The following is a 19,629-nucleotide window of genomic DNA, read 5'->3' on the forward strand; positions in this document are numbered from 1 at the left end:
TGTGGCAAATGTCACCTGGGGAGTTTGTGATGGCTGCCAATCCCAGGAAGTGTGCTGTCCCCGTCCTGCCAGCTGTAATGTCAGCCTCTAGAACTAAAAACATGAGTCTCTGCTGCTTGGACTAAAGAGCCAGGCTGCGTAGCTGGGGCTGTGACAAACTCTTACCTTCTGTGGCTTGCGCGCAGGGCAGGGTGACTAGCATATACTGACTTTGATCCAAGGGACACATGTCCAGTATCTCCTCTGCTACGGGCTGGGTGTGTGCAGCACTCACAAAGCGGCCACTCCTTCTAAGGTAAACAGAGGGAAACCAGCTGCACCCAAGTCCTACCCTGTCCATTTAGAAAACGTTTTCACGTAGCAGCTGCATGAGCCGACAAATCCCCAGAGCCCTAAAGACAGAGTGAGAGAAGGACAAACGCCCCTCGCTGGCTTTGAGGTGTCTAAACGGACAATAGCACCAACCCGGTTCCTCTCAGTCAGCAGCAGCTGAACTTCCTGGTCGGTCTACCTGAAATCCGATCGGAATCCTTCCCTGACTGGCTGGCAGAGAGAGAGCGAGATTCCTGCAGCGGCTCACCTGAGGCAGGTAAGCCCCCACTGTGGGGTTTCTGTGCTGCGAGCTTCCAGCAGAAGTCTTCGCCTTCGATGCCACAGCTGCTGTGTGACTGGGAAAGCCATCTTTATTGTTGCAGGGCCTTTATGGTTAATCTTTCCTCTGCTGCACCTTACAGGGACAGTCACTTTATTCCTGTAAAACCCACCACACCATTCTAGCCTTAGCCTTGTTTTAAACTAGACAAACCACTTTGTCAGACTGGGAGAAATTCACAAGCAAGGCCTGGAGGCAGCATTTCAGTTGAGGAGGAAGAACCCAGTTCCCCAAATGCCAAGGAGACAAGGTATTTGAAGGGACTTAACTAAAGAAATGAGGTGAGGGAAAGAATAGGCACTAAGGGGCTGGGAGGAGAGCGAGAACTTCCTCCTTCAGACCCTTCTCAGACACGTTTTCATCTTTTTTTTTTTCTGCCACAAATGCTTGTTTGCGCCGCTTGCCTGACCCTTTGCTCTTCCCAGAGTCTGTGCTGCCGTCAAAGCCTTTCTCGGGCGATTCAGCAGAGAGAGGCTGGTAGTGATCTGCGTGGAGTTCTTTCTTTAGACACAAGCTTTTGGTTGAAAAATCTCCTTTTCTTGAGGAGTGCTTGGATTTACAAACACTTTCCCCCTTCTATCTAGGGACATATCTGCCCTCTCCATCATTAATATGTTTATCCTCCCAACACCCTGTAGGGTAAGGAAACACAGGTGGGGAAATGAGGCACAGAGAGGGGAAATGGTGTACCCAAGGTTACACGGGGAGTTTGCGGCAGAGCCAGAAGTTGAATTCAGGTCCCCCAGGCTACTGTTTTAATATCAGCCTTCTGAACACCATTGCAGTCCACACTGCCATTCTCAGGCCCAGGAAAGCCTGGTTTAAAAGCAGATTGCATGGTCCGTGGCTCATGTGAAATGAGGTGTGGTGGTTTCAGTCTAGTTCTTCATCATACTGATCTTTGTGCTGAAGGCCCCTGATTTAGTACGATATGCTGGGACAGTGCTGTGAGATTCTTTCACCACAAATCCCATCCAAATCGCCAGTTTTCAGGCTTGTGCTGAGTTTCAGAGACGCCTCAAAAGTCTACTGCATGATTCCACGCCTCAGATAGGGGAGCAGAGCTGGATTTGGTAGCTGTGTCTAAGACCTTCTTTATTTTGAGGACGTTCCAAGCAAAATGACCCCCCGGGGGACTGAAACTGATGAACCTTGTTCCATGTATTTCTGTAATCCAAAACCTCCTCCGTTCACACTCTCATATGGAGAAGGTTGGGTGTGTGAAGTTACTACATGACGATGATAAAATACTGGGTCATTATTCCCTGCTGGGTAAATCGTTTTGGCAGGTTATTTTATCCTCTTCATTGTACTGAAATGAACTGGCTGGTGTGTATTTGTACCACCACATTCTACTGGATGGTACCAGAACTGTTTAATTGTGTGTCCTAGGCCCTATACCAGATACTGCCTCTGATGATTCTCTTTTCGCTCAGGTGGTGGGGGCCTTGTGCTTTTAGAGCAGGAGAATTTGAGTTCTATCTCATCTGTTGCCATGAACTTCGAAGTGGTCATGCTATGCAGCAAAGAGAGAAGCAGGAAGTCCTGTGGGTTTGACACCCTCGGTCGTTCTCCCTAGGACCCTGGGGATAAGTTGTTCCTGGGTGAACAGCACTGAGCTATTACATCAATTTAACCTGACCTGAACCTTCCCTTCTCAGCACACGCATTCAGGACTGCGATTGCACCTCATTCCCAAGTGCTCTCTGCCTGACAATTCATGTTCTCATTGAAGTACCCAGCGTTGAGGTCTGGATCTTGAGGCGCTTGAATGGGCAATGTCCTCCTCCCCTGATGTGTGCGGGCCAGTAGTTGCAGCCATGTCAGATGGAGTCTCTGAGCGGCAGGAGGAGGGTTGTCTGTGGGTTTAACTGTAAATTAGTGATGCTGAGCTAATCAATGGCACATGCAAATGATGGAGTGCCAGGACTGCGGTTCCAGGGCATGTTTGCATACACACATGCTGACTCCCCTACTCCCCAATTTCAACTTTCTGAATGCAAAATGAATTGTAAATCTGCAATGGCCAACAACAGCCACTAGGTGGCATTTTGTGTTGTATATCCCAGTGCTTCTCCAGTTCTGTCAGTCTGCGCCTGGTGTTGCCAATCTTGGTAATTTTTCTCCAATAGTTCTACTTTTGAAAAGCCTTGGTGACAAAAATTCTTGACGACTTTTTGGGCTACCAATTAATTTCTTGTGGCTAAATCTGGGAGATTTTTATGTAGATCTGTGCTGCTCCCCAGTCCCTGTCTATGCGCTGCCACCTGGTGGCTGTTCAAATGAGCAGTCACTAAGATGCAAGTGCTGCTGGACCAGCTCCACATCTCCCAGCCAGCAGAAGCCACATGGCAAATGCACCCTTGGATCAGAGCCCTGCTGGCTGCAGCAAAGTGGAGCTTCCTGTTGGCCGCAGGATGTATCCAGTCAGATGAGGAGGCAGCCAATGTGGAGCCATCTTCATATCTGGGTTCACTCTGCAGACTTCCAGGCAGGGCTGCACAGATCACTGATAGTCCAAAGAACGTGATTGGAGAACCACTGAGCTGGCATATCTACTCGTATGTGAGCCAATAAAAGTACGCCTCAGTTGCAAGGCCACTTTTGACCTCTGATTTCCCACCCAGCTCCTCATGCATTGTCGGGCTCCCAGCATCACGTACTGTACAACAACTGGACTTCCTTGGCGGGGCTGCAGGTCTTCGGTAGCCCTCTGGGCCTGCCTTTATTCATAAAAAAAGACAGTTTAGAGGTGGCTCACTGGGCTTTAAGGAATTCATTGAAATAAGCAGGGGCTGCTTATGTATGAGGTTGGCTTATAGGCAGTGCCAGCTTCAATATGACTTTATAGGGCACATTGTGGGTGCAGTTTGATGTCCATGCTGGATGGGTATTGTCAGACAGCAGCACCTGGGAGCTCTTAACTGCTTTGAGGAGTTTACACAGAGTTGATTCCTGTGGAGCTGGTGAAGTAATCGACAAAGAAGCTGGGAGACCTGAATGGTGCATCTGGTCTTTGCAATCGGGCACATTCTGCTCTCCAGAGCACGGTTCTTATCTTAGTGCCTCCTCTTCTTGGGATAAGATAACTGGGGCTATGGAGATGATGGCTGTGCTTGTCTGCAGACATTTGCACTGGGACTGACAGAGGTATTCTGGACTGTCTTCTTCGCCTTGAAGCATTCAAAGATATTGGTGAGGAAGTGAGCGTCCCTGCTGTGGGTCAGATATAATAACCCATAGCACTGTGCTGGGATGATTAAATCCAACCAGTATCTGCACACAGGTGGAATGTTGTTCTCTTGTATACACTTTATCTTCCCATGTGAAGTTTCATGCTAATACTTCCATCCTCCCGGGATGCTTTCTTTAGAAAGCTTTTGTTTAAAACAAACAAAAGGAAGTATTTTTTCACACAACGCACAGTGAACCTGTGGAACTCCTTGCCAGAGGATGTTGTGAAGGCCAAGACTATAACAGGATTCAAAAAAGAACTAGATAAGTTCATGGAGGATAGGTCCATCAATGGCTATTAGCCAGGATGGGCAGGGATGGTGTCCCTAGCCTCTGTTTGCCAGAATCTGGGCGACGGGGATGGATCACTTGATGGTTCCCTGTTCTGTTCATTCCCTCTGGGGCACCTGGCACTGGTCACTGTCGGCAGACAGGATACTGGGCTAGATGGACTTTTGGTCTGACCCAGTGTGGCTGCTCTTATGTAAAGCTCTGTTAGGGCTCCAGCTCTTGAGAGCCCTGAGGCTAATGCTCTCTCCTCTTTGCCCCACCCACCAACTCCACAGCTGAGCAGGACCATCCTGGTGGTGCTACTGGCTCAGAAGGAATTGATGGACTAAGTCCAGGAATCACACTCCGTTAGTCCGCTGCTTAGAACTGCCAGCTGCTAAGTGCCCTGTTCTGAGCTGCTGGGGAGCACAGGATTCCCGGTTGCCGAGCACGCATGCTCTCTCCACCCAGGACTCATCAACTGCTCTCTGCCATGCATCTTCTTGATGGTTGCTCAGCGCCCCGGCAGTCTGTGACCTCGCTTGATTGTGTTTACCCAGCTCCTGCAAGTCTGTGACTCAGGCGGACCTTTTATTCATTGGCTTCTCCAAGTTTTCCCAGGGTCTGGAAGAGTCATCGCTTTTGAAGAACAGAAGAACCATTCTGATCAATCTCGCCTGACTTCCTGCATAGGCTATGAGCATCACCTGCTTACTTCTGTATCGGGCCCAACAGCTTGGGCCTGAACTGGAGCATGTCTAGACAGAACGCTGAATACCACAGTCCCTTACGAAGTAATAGCATTCTATTCGAATGTGGCCAAAACCCACTCCTGCTATACCTGCTATTCCACTCTGTATCGCCACAGTGATCGCCTCCATGAACCCCGTCCTTCAAGGAGGTGACGCTAGATTGCCAAGCTCTGGAACATCCGCTACATTTCACATTAGCTAATGGGGGTGACATTCTTTTCCACTCTCAAGATCCTGAAGGGCCCCCTTTGGGGGGCTGGACTCCTTCCCAGCACGCGGCGGCAGCCACAGATGGAAGAGGTGAGCCTGACATTGCGGCAAACCCTCCCTGCAGTCAGCCACGCCAACGCTGGCTCCTTTTGTGAGGCTTGTTTACTGAAGGTGAACTCCTTGAGCATACAGAGCCGGGGGGGGGGGGGGTGCTGCAGGAAGAAACATTGCACGGTAAAACCAGGGCGTGTGTTGCAGGATGCTCAGGGGCCGGGGCTGGAACCTCAGAGCTGTGCTAAGAACAAAACCTGGTCTCTGACGTCAGGTTGGGGAAGGGGAGTGAGAGGTCTACGCTAGGACAATCAATATGGTGGCTTTGGTCTCGTCCCATAATGATACTTGCCTGCCGTCGTAAAGCCGTATACCAGGGGCAGCGGGGAACAGCCAGCCCCTTTCTGGCCTGGTGAGGGTTCCCAGGTAGGGATGGTGAAGCAGAGCCTCACGAGGGAGCCTGGGACCAGGAGAGGACTGGGAGTGCTCTGTCCCATGGCTGCCGCAGAAGCTGTCAGAGGGAAAGCAGGCTCTGCGCACACCCCGGGCAGAGGAAGCTTGAGCCATTCAGCCAGAGAGCCCCACCATCGAGTTTGGGAACAGAGTTATTTCTTTGCTGTTGTTACACATTTCCTTTTTATTTTATTTGCACTGAAGAATAAACAGGGCCCTGCGGGCAGGGCTATAGACTGAACTGGGTGTGGCTGATTGTTTGTCCCAGGCTGGTGATCAGGTTCACTAGCACTTTGAGATCTGCTCATGAAAAGCACAGTAGACCAGCGAGGTGTCATTGTTGTTACTTCCTGGGACGCCTTCCATCTGAGGATCCCAAAGCACTAGGCAAACGTTGATTGATTACAGGCCACGCGGTGAGTTACTGGCAGAGCCAGTAGAACCCAGGTGTCCTGATCTCAAGTCTCTTTCACCGTTTACTCTAGATCTCTCCATTCCTCTGAGCAGGCGGCAGCTTCCCTCCTCTTCAACCAGCGATTTGGCTCAGTAGCCTCTGGGAAGGACTGTTGTCTGGGGTTTAGGGCAAGGGCCTGGGTTTCTCTTCCTGGCTCTGTCACTTGACTTGGGTGAGCCAAAGCTGTGCTCTGCCTCGGTTTCCCCAGCTGCAAAATGGGGGATCACAATAGCTTGCCTGCCTCACAGGGGCATTTCAGTTCTTTATCAGTATACAAAAAGGGCTCTGGGGTCACTTGATGAAAAGCATCATGGGAGTGCTAGTGAAAAGGACAAAGTCCCTATATTTGTGTACACTGTCCTCCCAACCATTGCACTGAACTATGGTGCTTTACACCCGAAAGCTGTGAACTAATGCAGGGGTTGGTCTTTTGACCTGCCTCCCTGGAACAAAAGCCATAGGTAGGTCACGGTGTGAATGCATTGCTGCCAGCACACTAGGCCGTTCCCAGTTCCTGGGATTCCAGGCTCCGTTGCCCACGTGTTAAATTGTCAAACAAGCACCTTTGTCCTTTCCCCCATGCTGCCCCTCATAACTGGGAGGAGCTCCCTGTAAACATCCCCAAAGCTCCCAATTGTCTTCCTTAAACACAACTCCTGAAAACTCGCCTTTGCTGTGATGCCTACAAAAAAACTTGACAGCAGGCTGTTTATGTGCTTAGCTCACTGCTCATCAGGTTGACCAATGCTGTCTCATTGTTTCCTCGATCTGGCTGTCTCCATCTGTTGTCTTACACAGCGGTGCGGGAACGAGGGGTGCTGGAGGTGCTGCCGTACCCCCTGGCTTGAAGTGGTTTCCATCATAGGCAGGGTTTACAGTTTGGTTCAATGGCTCTCAGCTCTCCCACTGTACAAATTGCTCCAGCACCGCTGGTCTTACACAACTTGGGTCAAAGACTGTCTCTTTGTTCTGTGTTTATACAACACCAGGCACAATGGGCTCTTTGGCACTACAATAATCCAAATAATAATACTAAATATCAGCATGTGCTGTCACTGTAACTTGCACTAGGAGACTGGGGGTCTTTCTCCCCCTCTAGTGGCGGGTCTGCAGAAGAGATCAGTGAGTTTGTGACAGGTGACACTGTTACCCGGGGTTCTTTCAGCCCAAAGCTCTTGGTAACTTTTACTCTATGCGAGATGGTGTCAGGAAATAAATAGGGGAGACACGGCCGTCCGACCGATAGATGGCTGCCACAAACAGGACAACACAAGAGTGCTTTCACTTAAAGCTACACTACTTAGTCTCAAGCACTCACACACGTCCGCAGCAGGTTAGTAAAACACCCCCAACCCTCGATAATTACCGAAGCTGAGCGTGGCTCTCGAGTGGCACAGCGGCAGCCCGTCTGCCAGTGGGGAACACAAGATGCATCCAGAGGGAGATTCCAGTCCCAAAGAGTCCCACTACCTCAAACTTTCCCCCCTTATTTATACATTAGTATTAGAATGACATGTCCCTTAAAGAAAACTTGTTAAGCAAGCAGTTCCAATGGCCAAGCAAGAGGCTTCCTTCTGATTATTGATTAACCAGGTGTGGGTTTTTCCCAGAGTTTGCAGCCTTGAGACCCTGTTAGACACATTCCTGAGGGCACATCCTGCTCTTCTAAGATGCATGTATCAGCAATTTCAACACCATTCTTATCAGGAAGGACGCGGGGTCAAGCTGCCCTTTCTGTGGCACCCCAAACCCCCTCCCCTCCTGCCTTGGTGAAGCTGAGTTTGCTACATGGCCACTTTACGGCCTGCTGACTTGGCTGCTTTTAGCAATAAGCCATAGTGGTTTCAGGCACTTTACTGGTTTGCTGACATCTCCCCGTACAACACCTAGTAGAGCTTTTAGCACGGAAGGACCCGAATTCCAACTCAGCCACTGGACTTGCTGGTGCCAGCCCGATCTCCGTGTAGCTGGCTGTGTTAGCCTGGGGTAGCACCTTCTCTATCCCAGCCCTGGCGTGAATTCCAACCTCTGCCACCGGGGTTAGGCTCCCATTCTGGGCTCAGGCTCGTGGCTAATCTCCAGTGTGGATCAGAGCTGACCCACACCGCGCTGGGGTGGCTTCCTGCACCCAAGGCCCGTTACAGATTGCCATGGCAGCGGTGGCTTTACTCGGGATTATTCCCATCGTGCGGCTGAGTGAGAGTGGAATGTAGCTGGTGGCTCTCAGAGCAATTTAAGCTCACGCACGTTGCACGGAGGTAGCTGTCGCACGCTCTGAGAAACCTGTCACGCCGTCAGCTCTTTGATGTCTTCATTTGATTCATGCTATGTGGTAGGTCTTCCCTGAGCCTTACGCCTCAATTACACGATTCAGCAATGCTGGGTGGGAATGACCTTAACAGTAAGGGAGTCCATAATTTAAATGCAAAGAGCTGTCTAGGAAAGATGTTGCTTAGATCTTTCACAATGCAAAAGGCCAGGCAATTGAAATTTGCAGAAGAAGTCTATTTGTTCAGATACCCAGAAACGCTGAAAGGAAGTAATGTCAATTTCGGGTTAATTAGCAAACATTCAAAGGACTTTAACATAATTTCAAGGTTAGAAGTTCCCTGAAGTTGTGTTTAAAGAGAGGACAATGGCTGAGCCGCCTTTGAAATGAACCAAAGCAAACTACCGGTATGTAGATTGCAAAGGAGTTATTGGAGAAGATGTATCCGCCTCATGGGTCAGTATATAGCGCAGCAGGAAAGCGGGGGTAATAATATCGTGTCTTTGCCCTAACTTCAGAAGAAGTCTCTTGTGGCCTGAGCTGATGCATATATCCCTGGTGCAGTGTCAAAACACACAACTGTTGCAAATTCTGACACGTTCCTATAGGCTGGGGGCCTAGAACTGAGGGCTTCCCTTAGGTGCACACCATCTTTTCGGGAGGCATCACATCCCAGATGTACTGTGGCTCTGCCGGTCTATTAGCAAATCCAACAGCCTCTGCACTGTAGCCAGCCTTCCTGGTAAACCCTGCAACGGTCTGTAAGGAAAGCCCAGGTTCTCCGATGCACCCGTGTGCCGGCTGGGCCTTCCTTTTCCGGATCCTTTGTCTATCTTGTCTGCTTAAACTGTAAGCTGTTCAAGGCTGGGAGTGTCTTGCAGTGTGTGAGGGGGAGGGGGCGTCGCACCCAGAAGAATAGGGATCTGATCTCAGCTGGGGCCTCTTGGCCCTACCTCATTCTGGAATAAAAACGAGATATCTGGGAGGGGGAACTCGGCAAACGAGCTTCCCAGCCCTACGGCCAGCAGAGATAGCTCAGCCGCCAGCGGAGTGTAGAACAGTTTGGGGTGGGAATGGCAGCTGGGGATTCGGACGGTGCTCCGGACACGCTCCTTTCCCCCTGGCCATGGCCCCACACCCAGTGCCACTAAGAGAGTGGTGCAGCAGCTGGCTTCATTAGCTTTTACCCACCGAGGGATTCCACCAAACCAGGATAACCCCAGCCGGGTAGATCCACTGGCTTTATAGCCGCCTCCCAGCACCAGAGCAGTAGGGCTGCGTCCCAGTACAAAATCAGGCTACTTGAGGGCAGTTTTTAGCGCCAGTTCCGGTGCACTGAAAAGGTAGCTTGTTTTCCGTGTTTCCTCTTGATGGTGTAACAAGCCAGCGAGCCCTTCGTTTGTGTGGGGTCTGCACTGCAGCCTGGACAACAGCGCGGAGATGGCCAGTTGCTGAGAGTGTGCATCGTCTCTGGGCGCAGCTGAGTGCAAGCGCAATACCAAGGACCAGCCGAGTTCAGAATCTGGGGTGTAACCTTAGCGTCTGCACCCAGGCTGCACAGAGAGTTGCAGAGGTTAAGCCCGGAAGGGACCATCAGATCTTCTACTCTGACCTCCCACCCAGTTACCCCGGAACTTGGGGTCACGAATCTGTCCACGGTAGAGCGCCCCCTCTAGGAGCCACCCGTGGAGCTCATCCACGAGTCCAATTATCCCCCATCCTAGCAGGTGTTATGGGGCGTCTTTCTAGCGGGCTGGCGCTCAACCTTCTGGCCGAGGCCTCTGGAGCCACGGCCCCTCTCGGGGTCCCAGGCGAAACCACAAAACTGCCCGCAGTTAGCAAATGGGCTCAACCAAAGAAAGGAAAAGAAAAACCTGACAGCAGCTTCCTCCAGGATATGGGCCCCTCTGACTCCAGAGCGCCCTTGGAGTGTCACTGTCTATGTCCGAGTCCACTGGGGCACTCTGACTCCTCTTTCCCCTTCTGCTCCGGGTCCTGCCCCCTCCTTCTATGAGGGCAGGGCCTCAGCAGGCTGCCAGCCCTCTCTTCAGGGCTGGAGAGACTCAATAGTCTGGTCCCTCTCCAGGGTTGCCCAGGTCTCCTTTAATGCTTTTTCCAGATTTGCAAGTGCAGAGGGGCAGGGTCATCCTGGTCCCACGCTGCTCCTTAACCCTTCCATGCTGGTGCAGAGGTGACGTACCCCGGCACACTTGGGTTTGACTAAAGCATCTCTTCCAGCAAGGCCGGCCAGGCTTGAGTTGAAGCCAAGAGATGGAGAATCCACCACAACCCGTAGAAGTTTGTTCCAGTGGCTAACCACCCTCACTGTTAAAAATGCCTGGCCTAAATTCTAGATTGCATTTGTCTGGTGTCAGCGTTCAGCCGCTGGTTGGTGTTCTGCCTTTCTCTGTTAGATTGAAGAGCCCGTTAGTACCTGCTATTCTCTCCCCAGGATGGTACTTAGACACCGTAACGCAGTCACCCCCTCAATCATCTTTTTGCAGTTGAACCACATTCAGGACCCCTTGCTAACACCTATTGTCAGCACTGGGTGACTTTTACCGTGTACTCCAGAGTAAACTTCACAGGCAGAGATGCCACGAGCCACCACCCATAGTTACCAGCCTTCTATCCAGCAATAAACTAACCACACACACAAGTTTTATTTAGGGTCCTACCCCCATCAGCTCTATCACTTTATTTGCTCCTGCCCTCATCCTTTAACTCTTTCTATCTCCGTCCCATTCAGCTGGCAAGCTCCCCCAGGGGACAGAGCTGTGTCAATTCTGTGTTTTGCAAAGTACAATACAGTACTCGCTCGAGACTCGGCCAATTTGTTTTGCCTAATTTTGAACAGGCTGAAACCTGGCTTTGAACTCAAACGCTGACAGGGAGCGTTGGTGGGAAATAGTTTTTCTGTCTCAGGAAAAAATTGTTGAGGTTTTCTGGAAATTTTTCCCATTCTGCATGGAGCTGGTCGAAGCTTTTTGACAAACACCAGAGCGAGAAATCACATCCACCCCGAGAAAATCAGACACAGTAGGCAGTTGAGCCCAGGTGTCCCACCTCTGAGGTGAGTGCTCAGGTGTGGAGGTGTGCTCTCTCGCTCTCTCTTTTGTATTGAAGAATCAGCATTTTCCAACAAAAACAGCGTTTTGTTGAAAAAACCCCAACTATCTCTGCAGTTAGATTTGTGTTCCGCTGGGAGAGACAGAAAAACAGGAGTTGGGTGGCTGAGAGCCTCTCTGGCTTCAAGAGTAGGCTAGATAAGTTTATGGAGGGAATGGTTTGATGGGATAACGTGATTTTAGTCAATTAGGCATTAACGAGCCATCGCTGGTAAAATGAGGGTCCGGCTGTAGAATCTTGCCTGTATGCTCGGGGTTCTACTGATCGCCATATTTGGGGTCGGGAAGGAATTTTCCTCCAGGGTAGATTGGCAGAGGCCCTGGAGGTTTTTCGCCTTCCTCCGCAGCATAGGGCAGGGGTCGCAGGCTGGAGGATTCTCTGCGACTTAATTTAAAGACTTCAAGGGAAAGTGGGTGAGTCAGCTTTTGTGGCCTGCATCATGCGGGAGGTCAGACTAGATGACCATATTGGTCCCTTCTGACCTTAAAGTCTATGAGTCTATGAGATCAGCATGCAAAGTGGATGAATAAGTGAGCAGAATAAAAAATGATAACAGTGAAACGCGGGGAAAAAAACATAGAAAAGAGACGATGCTAATGGAAAAAATTAACATATCTCTAACCATAGACAGGGCACCCATTCTTGCTCATCTCGCCTTTGTGTGTGTTCTTCTGTCCTTAATACATATCCGAGTCCTCCCTGTAGGAAGAAAGATTTTTCTTCTTAAATTGACTCGCCTTTGGGAGGAGCATTTGGTTTAGAGGCAGGAAAAACAAGTTTGCAAACTTCCCTTTGTTTGGCAACCCAACCCTAAAAGGTCCCACAAGGGTCTCCTGTTCCTAGTCACACACCTGCTAAGTGAAATGAACACAGAACAGGTTTGGCATTGCCCAGATCAAGATGCAGTGACTGCATTCCTATCCTCTGATCAGAGGAAGGTGCAGAGGAGCCCAAGACCGTGGATTATAGCTCTGACAAGTGCTTGAAACGATGCCCATTCAGTGAATCATTGGGGTAAACAAGTGTCCATGCTAAGGACTGCAGGAGATGCCACAGAAATAAACATATTGTATGTTAATTGCTACCAACTGGTGCAAATTGCTGCTTGCCTTTTCTATGCCTGAGGTTGGCTTTCATGCAGCTATGCCATTTGCTGGACACTGACTGTTGAATGTGGCCTGCGTTCCTCATTTATTCCCCTGCAAATGCTGGCCCCTGGACCTAGGGTGACCAGACAGCAAGTGTGAAAAATCGGGACAGGGGTAGGAGGTAATAGGAGCCTATATAAAAAAAAAAGCCCCAAATATCGGGACCGTCCCTATAAAATTGGGACATCTGGTCACCCTACCTGGAACATACTCTCTAGAAAGGGGGATGATTGGGAAGTCCTGTATGTTGTCATCCAAAAAGGACCTAAGTAAATTAATAGAGACAACATAACATTGATTTTTGTGTGGTGGGAGAGACCGGGGATTTTGTGTTTGCAGAACTTCTCATGTGGGCTTCGGGTTCGGCAGGCCAGGTTTTCCCCTGTAAAATCAAAACTAGATTTGTTTTGGAACTGGGTCCGGCGTTATTCTAACCTTCAAAGATTTCAGGAGTGTGAGGAGGTGTAAGCGGGCGTAGACTCACCCGGCGGCGCCTCCTGCTGGTTGTCCGTGGGAATTAGCTCACCAGCCCTCTGGAGCGCCCTCTGTCAGCCGGTGATCCGTTACTGCTGAGCCCCCGTGTCCCTCCCGGACCCCGGTGCCCCTTTCTCTGGGTTGCTGCTCCCCTGGTAATACCCCCACACTCTCAGGTTCTGGGTCTCCCCACCCAGGGGAACCTCCACCCACTAACCCCACCTCGCCTCAGTCTGGGCTACTGCCAGTCACCATCTAGCCCCACTCCCTGGGGAAGACTGCAGTATAAGCCACTCATCACAGGCAAGGGGGTTCGGACCTGCTGCCTTCCTCTACCACCCAGTACCCTTTTAGGCCTTAAACCAGGCCTTGCAGCCTGGGGAGTTGCCAGCCAGGAGCTCCCCTGCTCCTCTGGCTTTTCCCACCCCTGCTTCACTCCCAGTACCCTTTCTGCTAGGCAGCCAGGCCCTGCTCCCTCTCAGACCAGAGAGAGAGCCTCTGAACACCTGGCTGCCCTGACCTTTATAGGGCCAGCTGGGTCTGTTTGGGGCGTGTCCTCCAGCTGAGGCTGCCTCCCAATCAGCCCAGCTTTTCTCTCAGCCCTCTCCCAGGGATGACTTTAAGCTCCTCAGGGCAGGAGCGGGTGTCTACCCTGCTACAGGGGGTGTATGCGCCATGCAGGCAAGGAAAGGGCTAATGTGGGCCAGAGACGGAGACCAGGGAGCATACCAGGCTGCACCTGGAGGGTAGGCCAGGCTTCAGGATGAGGAAGTGCAGCTGGGGAGGGGCTCGGAGAGGACTGTACCCAGAGGGAGTTTTTTAGACTAGAAGGGGGCTGTAGGTAGCGAGCGAGGAATGCTGCAGTCACTTTCTGGAACTAGAGAGGTTGGGGTGAGCTGGCACTGGGAGCTTCTCTGGAACAGGGAAGTCTGGCAAACGTCCTGGAGTGCTACAGAGCAGCCACCGGAGGGGAACAGGCTCTGGTGGGAAGCTCTGACCAAGGGCAGGAACTGGACCTGAGGTTCGATGACCTTTCTGGTCCCTTCTAACCCAATGATTCCATGACCTCCATGGAGAGAGGCCGGGGAGGCTATTGAGAGGGACGTAATGTCAAGTCCAAGGAGGGTGGAAGTGGGTTTATCGCTGGCGGTTTGGGAGCTTGTTACGGGATTCCAAGGGAAAGTCCTGTGAGTCCAGGCTCCTGAGAGAAGGGTTAACCTCGGCAGGTTTGGGGGAGAAGACCTGAGAGATGCTGAGTAGGAAAAAGTCCAGGGTGCTGGATGGGGCGGTCTTTGGCTGCTGGTTATAGGATCCCTGGGCTGGAGCCCAGAAGAGTGGTTGTGCCTGGGTTCTCCTACTAGCTAGCGGCAAGATGGCATGAGTCCAGAGAAGGGGACAAGAATGACAGAGACCTGAGAAAAGGGTGTGAGGACAACAGGGTCTGGAGTTGAGGCTGAAGACCTTGTGCTAGGACTTTTGGACTTTGTGATCCCAGAATGGTGAGAACAAATTGTCACCTGACCAGAGGGCCAAGTTACAGGAAGATAGACCACCGCAGAACCAGACCCACCATCAGCAGGGGGTGCTAGAGAGGTATAGCTGCTACACCAGGTCTGGCCATAAGGAGGTGCTGCAGCTGTGAGTCCACTCTTTCACAAGAAGGTTTGGACGATGGTCTTGGCACGTCTTGAGCGGAAGTATTGTCCACAGTGGTTAAATTATAGGACTGAGCTAACCAAGCTTCAGTTCCCAGCTTTTCCACAACACTCCTGGGTGGCCTAGGTCATCTTTCTGTGTTTGAAATGGGGATAACATGTACTCTCCTCAAAGGGAGGGTTATGAGACCTACCTCATATTTACAGAGCACTTTGAGATCTTTGGATGAAAGTTGCTACAAACGAGGAAGGTGATGTTAATGCCATTTACTAATGCAGCTGAATGATATTTTGAAGGCCATAGATATGGAAAAGCATGGAGGGTTTAAACATTCATTTGGTTTTGCCCAGTTGGCGTGCGCTTGCATTTCATTTAGCAGTAATACAAAGGATTTGATCAGACGTTCTGGTTGTTCTGTCTTGCTTGATTTTTAGGCGGCTGAAATGTCTAACAGTGAGCACAACCAAGACTTCCAGATGGTGGAGCAAATGGAAGAGACGGGCGAAAGAAAAGCTGGCGATGGAAAAGGTCCAGAGTTCAACCCAAGTGGAGGCAAGGGGTCCCCATCTGTGACTTCTGAGTCTACTCCCTTCCCAAATTCTTACGTCAACCTGCATGCCATGAGGAAATTCTTTGTTACAAGGGTAAGCAAACCCCACCCCTGTTTGCGTCCCTTAGTTAATGGACTGCCCACGGAATGGCTTGGCTCCCGGGTTCTCCTCCTGGATATTCAGTCCCCGAATTGCCAAAACGATCTGGAGTGATCTACCTTTATGTGGCTAGGAGTCGAGTCAGACCCTCTATGATTTAGGTTCATTGGGAAAAAACCTGCATGTGAGTCTAGTCTCCTCCGGGCATGCGTGATTTCCACCTGAAACTCCCATACACCATAAGCTGTGTTCACTATCTTCCCTGCACATGGGCATGGGGTATAGCTCACACCGGAACTTCCTCAGTGTTTGGAGGGTATAGTTTGGAATTCAATTTGATGTAACCAACTGTGTGACATCCCCAAGGATAACTGAGAAGTAATAGCTTATGAGAGGGCTTTATCCAATCAAAGGCCTTGTCTAATGTGGGACTTTGCCTCAGTTCTATCAGTCAGCGGCCAGAACTCCTTGCAGACAAACCCACAATTGGTACCAAGGTAGCTGGTCCCCTGTCTGAACCCTGGGTAACCTGCATCAGTGCAAATTATGGCTTTGCTTTTCTACACTTGAGATTTGCATTGGTGAAGCTACTCCTTTCGCTAGCCACCGATGGGCTGGAAAGGGAGTAAATTCCCAAAGGAGAGAAGGCCTCCATCGAATTTATTGTATTTGTGGAGGGCCCATCACCCTTCAGTCTAGGAACCCATTAAGTGGAAATGTTAGAAAATTATCATTCACTGATGCAGGCGGCACCAACTAAAGCACCTGACAAGCCCTTTCCTTAACGTTAGTAGCTACAAAGTCTGAGTGCGCATATACTCTGTGGAATATATTTCCTCGGCCATCTCCGACCCACTGTTTAGCGCATTTGCTATTAGCCCCTGATCCTAAGAAGCTCCTGGAGGTGCTGACCGCTTTAAGCTCCCACTGGGCTTAATTGAGCCCTTAATTCTTATACCTATTTAATGCAGAGTCTTCCTGGATGGAAAAGTAGCACTCAGGGCTAATAACTTGAGGTATGCTGTGAGTAGGACCATTGTTTCGGTGGCGGAGACCACTGATCCAAAGCAGTGTCTTACAAAAGGAACAATACTTCATCTCCACTGACTATGTATTTATAAGTTCCCCTCAGATTGCCATCCACGAGCTATCGTACCCGAAAGCCGGAAGGGGAGGGGAGAAATTCTCTCTAAATTTAAACTTAAGAATGTAAATTATATGCAGATGAAAGGAGCTAAAACCATTTGATCGTTTACTATTTAATTAACGGTTCCCTGTTGCCTTTTTATAACTTGCAGTCTATTGTAGGCAGCAGGACTCTAATAAGCAGGCTCTGGGCACCGCATTGTGTTCTGAGACGCAGTTGCCTGTATGACACTGGTTTGGCTCATATAGACACCAAGCTTCCCTGCATGCTGTCAACCCCTTCCCCTCCCCGTCGAGGTCTGAACCAGGCACAATGCTCCCTGGGGGGGCACATCTCCCGGAGGGATAGCTCAGTGGTTTGAGCATTGGCCTGCTAAACCCAGGGTTATGAGTTCAATCCTTGAGGGGGCCATTTAAGGAACTGGAGTAAAAAAAAAAAAAACTGTCAGGGGATTGGCCCTGCTTTGAGCAGGGGGTTGGACTAGATGACCTCCCTTCCAACCCTGATATTCTATGAAATCAAGGTAGCTCATAGAGCAAGTTGGCTTTTCATGCTGCCATCTTGAGCAGGCCTTTATTTCAGAATAATGCAGATGCTTTAAGCCTCCCTGGTACTAAGGCCAGAGTTTGCCAGGGCAGAGCCCCGGCACCTCTGGGCCTGGCGGTTCAGAGCCCCAGCACCTTTGGGCTGACTGTATCCATTATGAATGTAAAAAAATTGCTTGAGCCCTGGCACGTCTTTCATTACAAATTAAGCACTGGCTGAGGCTCATTGAAATATTCCCATTGACTTCACTGCACTTTAGATCAGATCCTTGGCGCCTGATCTTGGAAAGCGATTTCAGGGGTGAGGGCACTGAGCACCTTTACAGATAATGCGCTTTCAGTAGAAGGACCAGCTGGCTTTGCCAGTCAAACTCAGTTGCATCAGACCCATAGCTGCCGTCTTTATGAGTTGCTGGAGGCGTGCTCAACCCCTGCTCCATCCCAGGCCCTGCCCCCACTCCTCCCCCTCCCCCCAGCGCCTTCTGCACGCCGCTGAACAGCTGCTTGCGGTGTGCAGGAGGTGCTGGGGGGAGGGAGAGGAGCTGATCGGGAGGGCTGCCGGTGGGTGCTGAGCACCCACCATTTTTTTCCCTGGGTGCTCTATCCCCAGAGCATCCATGGAGTTGGCGCCTACGATCAGACCCCCTGTCCTCTCTGGTCCCCTGTGCTGCTTCCTTTCCAAAGTAACAGCAGCCCTGCAGAGCTAGGTGACCAGTGCTGTGAAAAAGCTAAGTTAGGAAAGGTGAAACCATGTGAGACTCTCCTGGTGGTGCGTGATACACAGCTAAGGTTTGCTGATGCTCAGGGACTTTTCAAGTGGACCAGGGCTGGTTTATGGGCTTATATTGAAACCATGTGAAAGTGGCAGTTTCCTGTTCATTTTAAAGAAGAAAAGATGGAACTCGTGTTGTGAGTTTCCGTTTGCGGCCTCATACGCCCAGTGATGAAATACCAGGTCTTTACCACCTTCCTCCGTTTCTGTTGTGTCCCCATCACAAATATTAAAGACCCATGTAATATAGGCCGGATGTGATCTTGTTTACACCCATGTAAATGTGAAGTACCTCCACTGAAGTCAGTGGAATCACACAGGCAGACGGACACATGCTCCCACAAACGAACGAATCGACTGAAATGTGCGGTACTTCCATAAACCAATGGACGGCCTTTGTATTAACCCGGGAGACCGCCCCAACACCAGCTGCCATCTTGGATTCCCTCCACACGCATCTGGGTGGTTACTTTGGTAGTTTTGAAAGCCCTGTTCTTGTTTGAACAATATTCTGGTTTTTTTTTCAGAGCAGGAATAATTGTCACCTCATGATGGACCCTCAAACAACTGGACAATAAGGATGCCACAATTAGCTTGTATATATAAGATGAACCCCCACCCCCTGGAAGGCAGACAGAGGGCAGATAACGGAGTCATTTCCAAATAAAAACCATGTTACGAATAGATCCCATAGTTCTGAGGCTTGAGATGTGATACTTTTCTTTGAAGGCGACACCTTTGTGCATTTAGCGTTGCTCCTGTGCCTTGGGTTAGAATAAGAGGAGCGTGTGTGTTTGAGCTGTAATTTCTTTCCATCATGTTTATCTTACTATTCTTTTCTGATGTTCTCCCTTTCTAGCCAGGAGCATTTGACCAAGCCATAGAAGATCTAAAAATCCATGTGGTCAAGAATTCGGGGGAAACTGCTCAGAGCTTCTGGCTTTTGTCCGAGTGAGTAGCCATGACGTATGGGGCACTGGCTGAGGCGGTGGCTTTGTTATGGGCTGTCAGAAATAAAGCAACAATGGGAGGGAAGGGGTGTCACGTAGTGACACTAGGTTAAGCTCTCTGGGTTCTGCTTTTAGAAGTGATTGCATAGATACATCAGCCAATAGCACGACTTCCTGTTGAAAGGGAAACTGTAGGGAGGGGAATTCCAGACACAGAACAAAGTGGGCCTATGCCTCCAGTGTAGTGCTATAAAGAGCTGTGTGGAGTCTCTTAATATCGATGATCCCTTTGTTAGTGTTTTGTAAATCATGTTGACGGTAAGTGCTGTGTAGGTGTTATTTATTATATTGGCAACAGTGTATAGAGCACTGGACTGGGACCCAGGAGACCTGCATTCAGTTCCTGGCACTGTCATGGGCCTGCTGGGTGACGCTGGGCAAGTAACTGTCCTGCTCTGTGCCTCAGTTTCCCCATCTGTGAAATGGGTCAAGTGCTTTGAGATCTGCTGATGAAAAGTGCTAGATAAGAGGTAGGTGGTGGTGGTGTCGTCGTCATCATCCTCAGACCAAAGAATAAACAATGTAAATGTAACTGTTAATTCTGGGGTCATCTGTGCCTCTTTTGTCATTTTCTAAGAGCTAGTGCAGGGACTGGGAAACCGAATCATCGCCAATCTTGCTTCGAAGGGCTCTGTGAGCAGTTTCTTTTAAGGAAAAGAAAAAGGTTGATGCCAGAGCTCGTCTCTTTGCTGAAACTTGGAAATTGCCTTCTCTGTTGTGTTTATTTCTAGTTAACAGGATCCCAGCAGTGGG

General features: G+C 50.2%; 1 protein-coding gene across 1 annotated transcript in view; it reads left to right on the top strand.

Moving 5' to 3' along the window:
* The first annotated feature begins 15,195 nt into the window (after nt 1–15,195).
* The window catches only part of TPRG1 (tumor protein p63 regulated 1), a 64,375-nt gene continuing 59,941 nt past the window's right edge, over nt 15,196–19,629 (top strand). Inside the window, exons 1-2 of the mRNA XM_065411245.1 lie at nt 15,196–15,396; nt 18,726–18,817. Of these exons, the coding sequence (XP_065267317.1) occupies nt 15,196–15,396; nt 18,726–18,817 (293 nt within the window). The remainder of the gene's footprint in view (nt 15,397–18,725; nt 18,818–19,629) is intronic.

This window comes from Emys orbicularis, chromosome 9 (genome assembly GCF_028017835.1).
Source record: "Emys orbicularis isolate rEmyOrb1 chromosome 9, rEmyOrb1.hap1, whole genome shotgun sequence".
Lineage (NCBI taxonomy): Eukaryota > Metazoa > Chordata > Testudines > Emydidae > Emys > Emys orbicularis.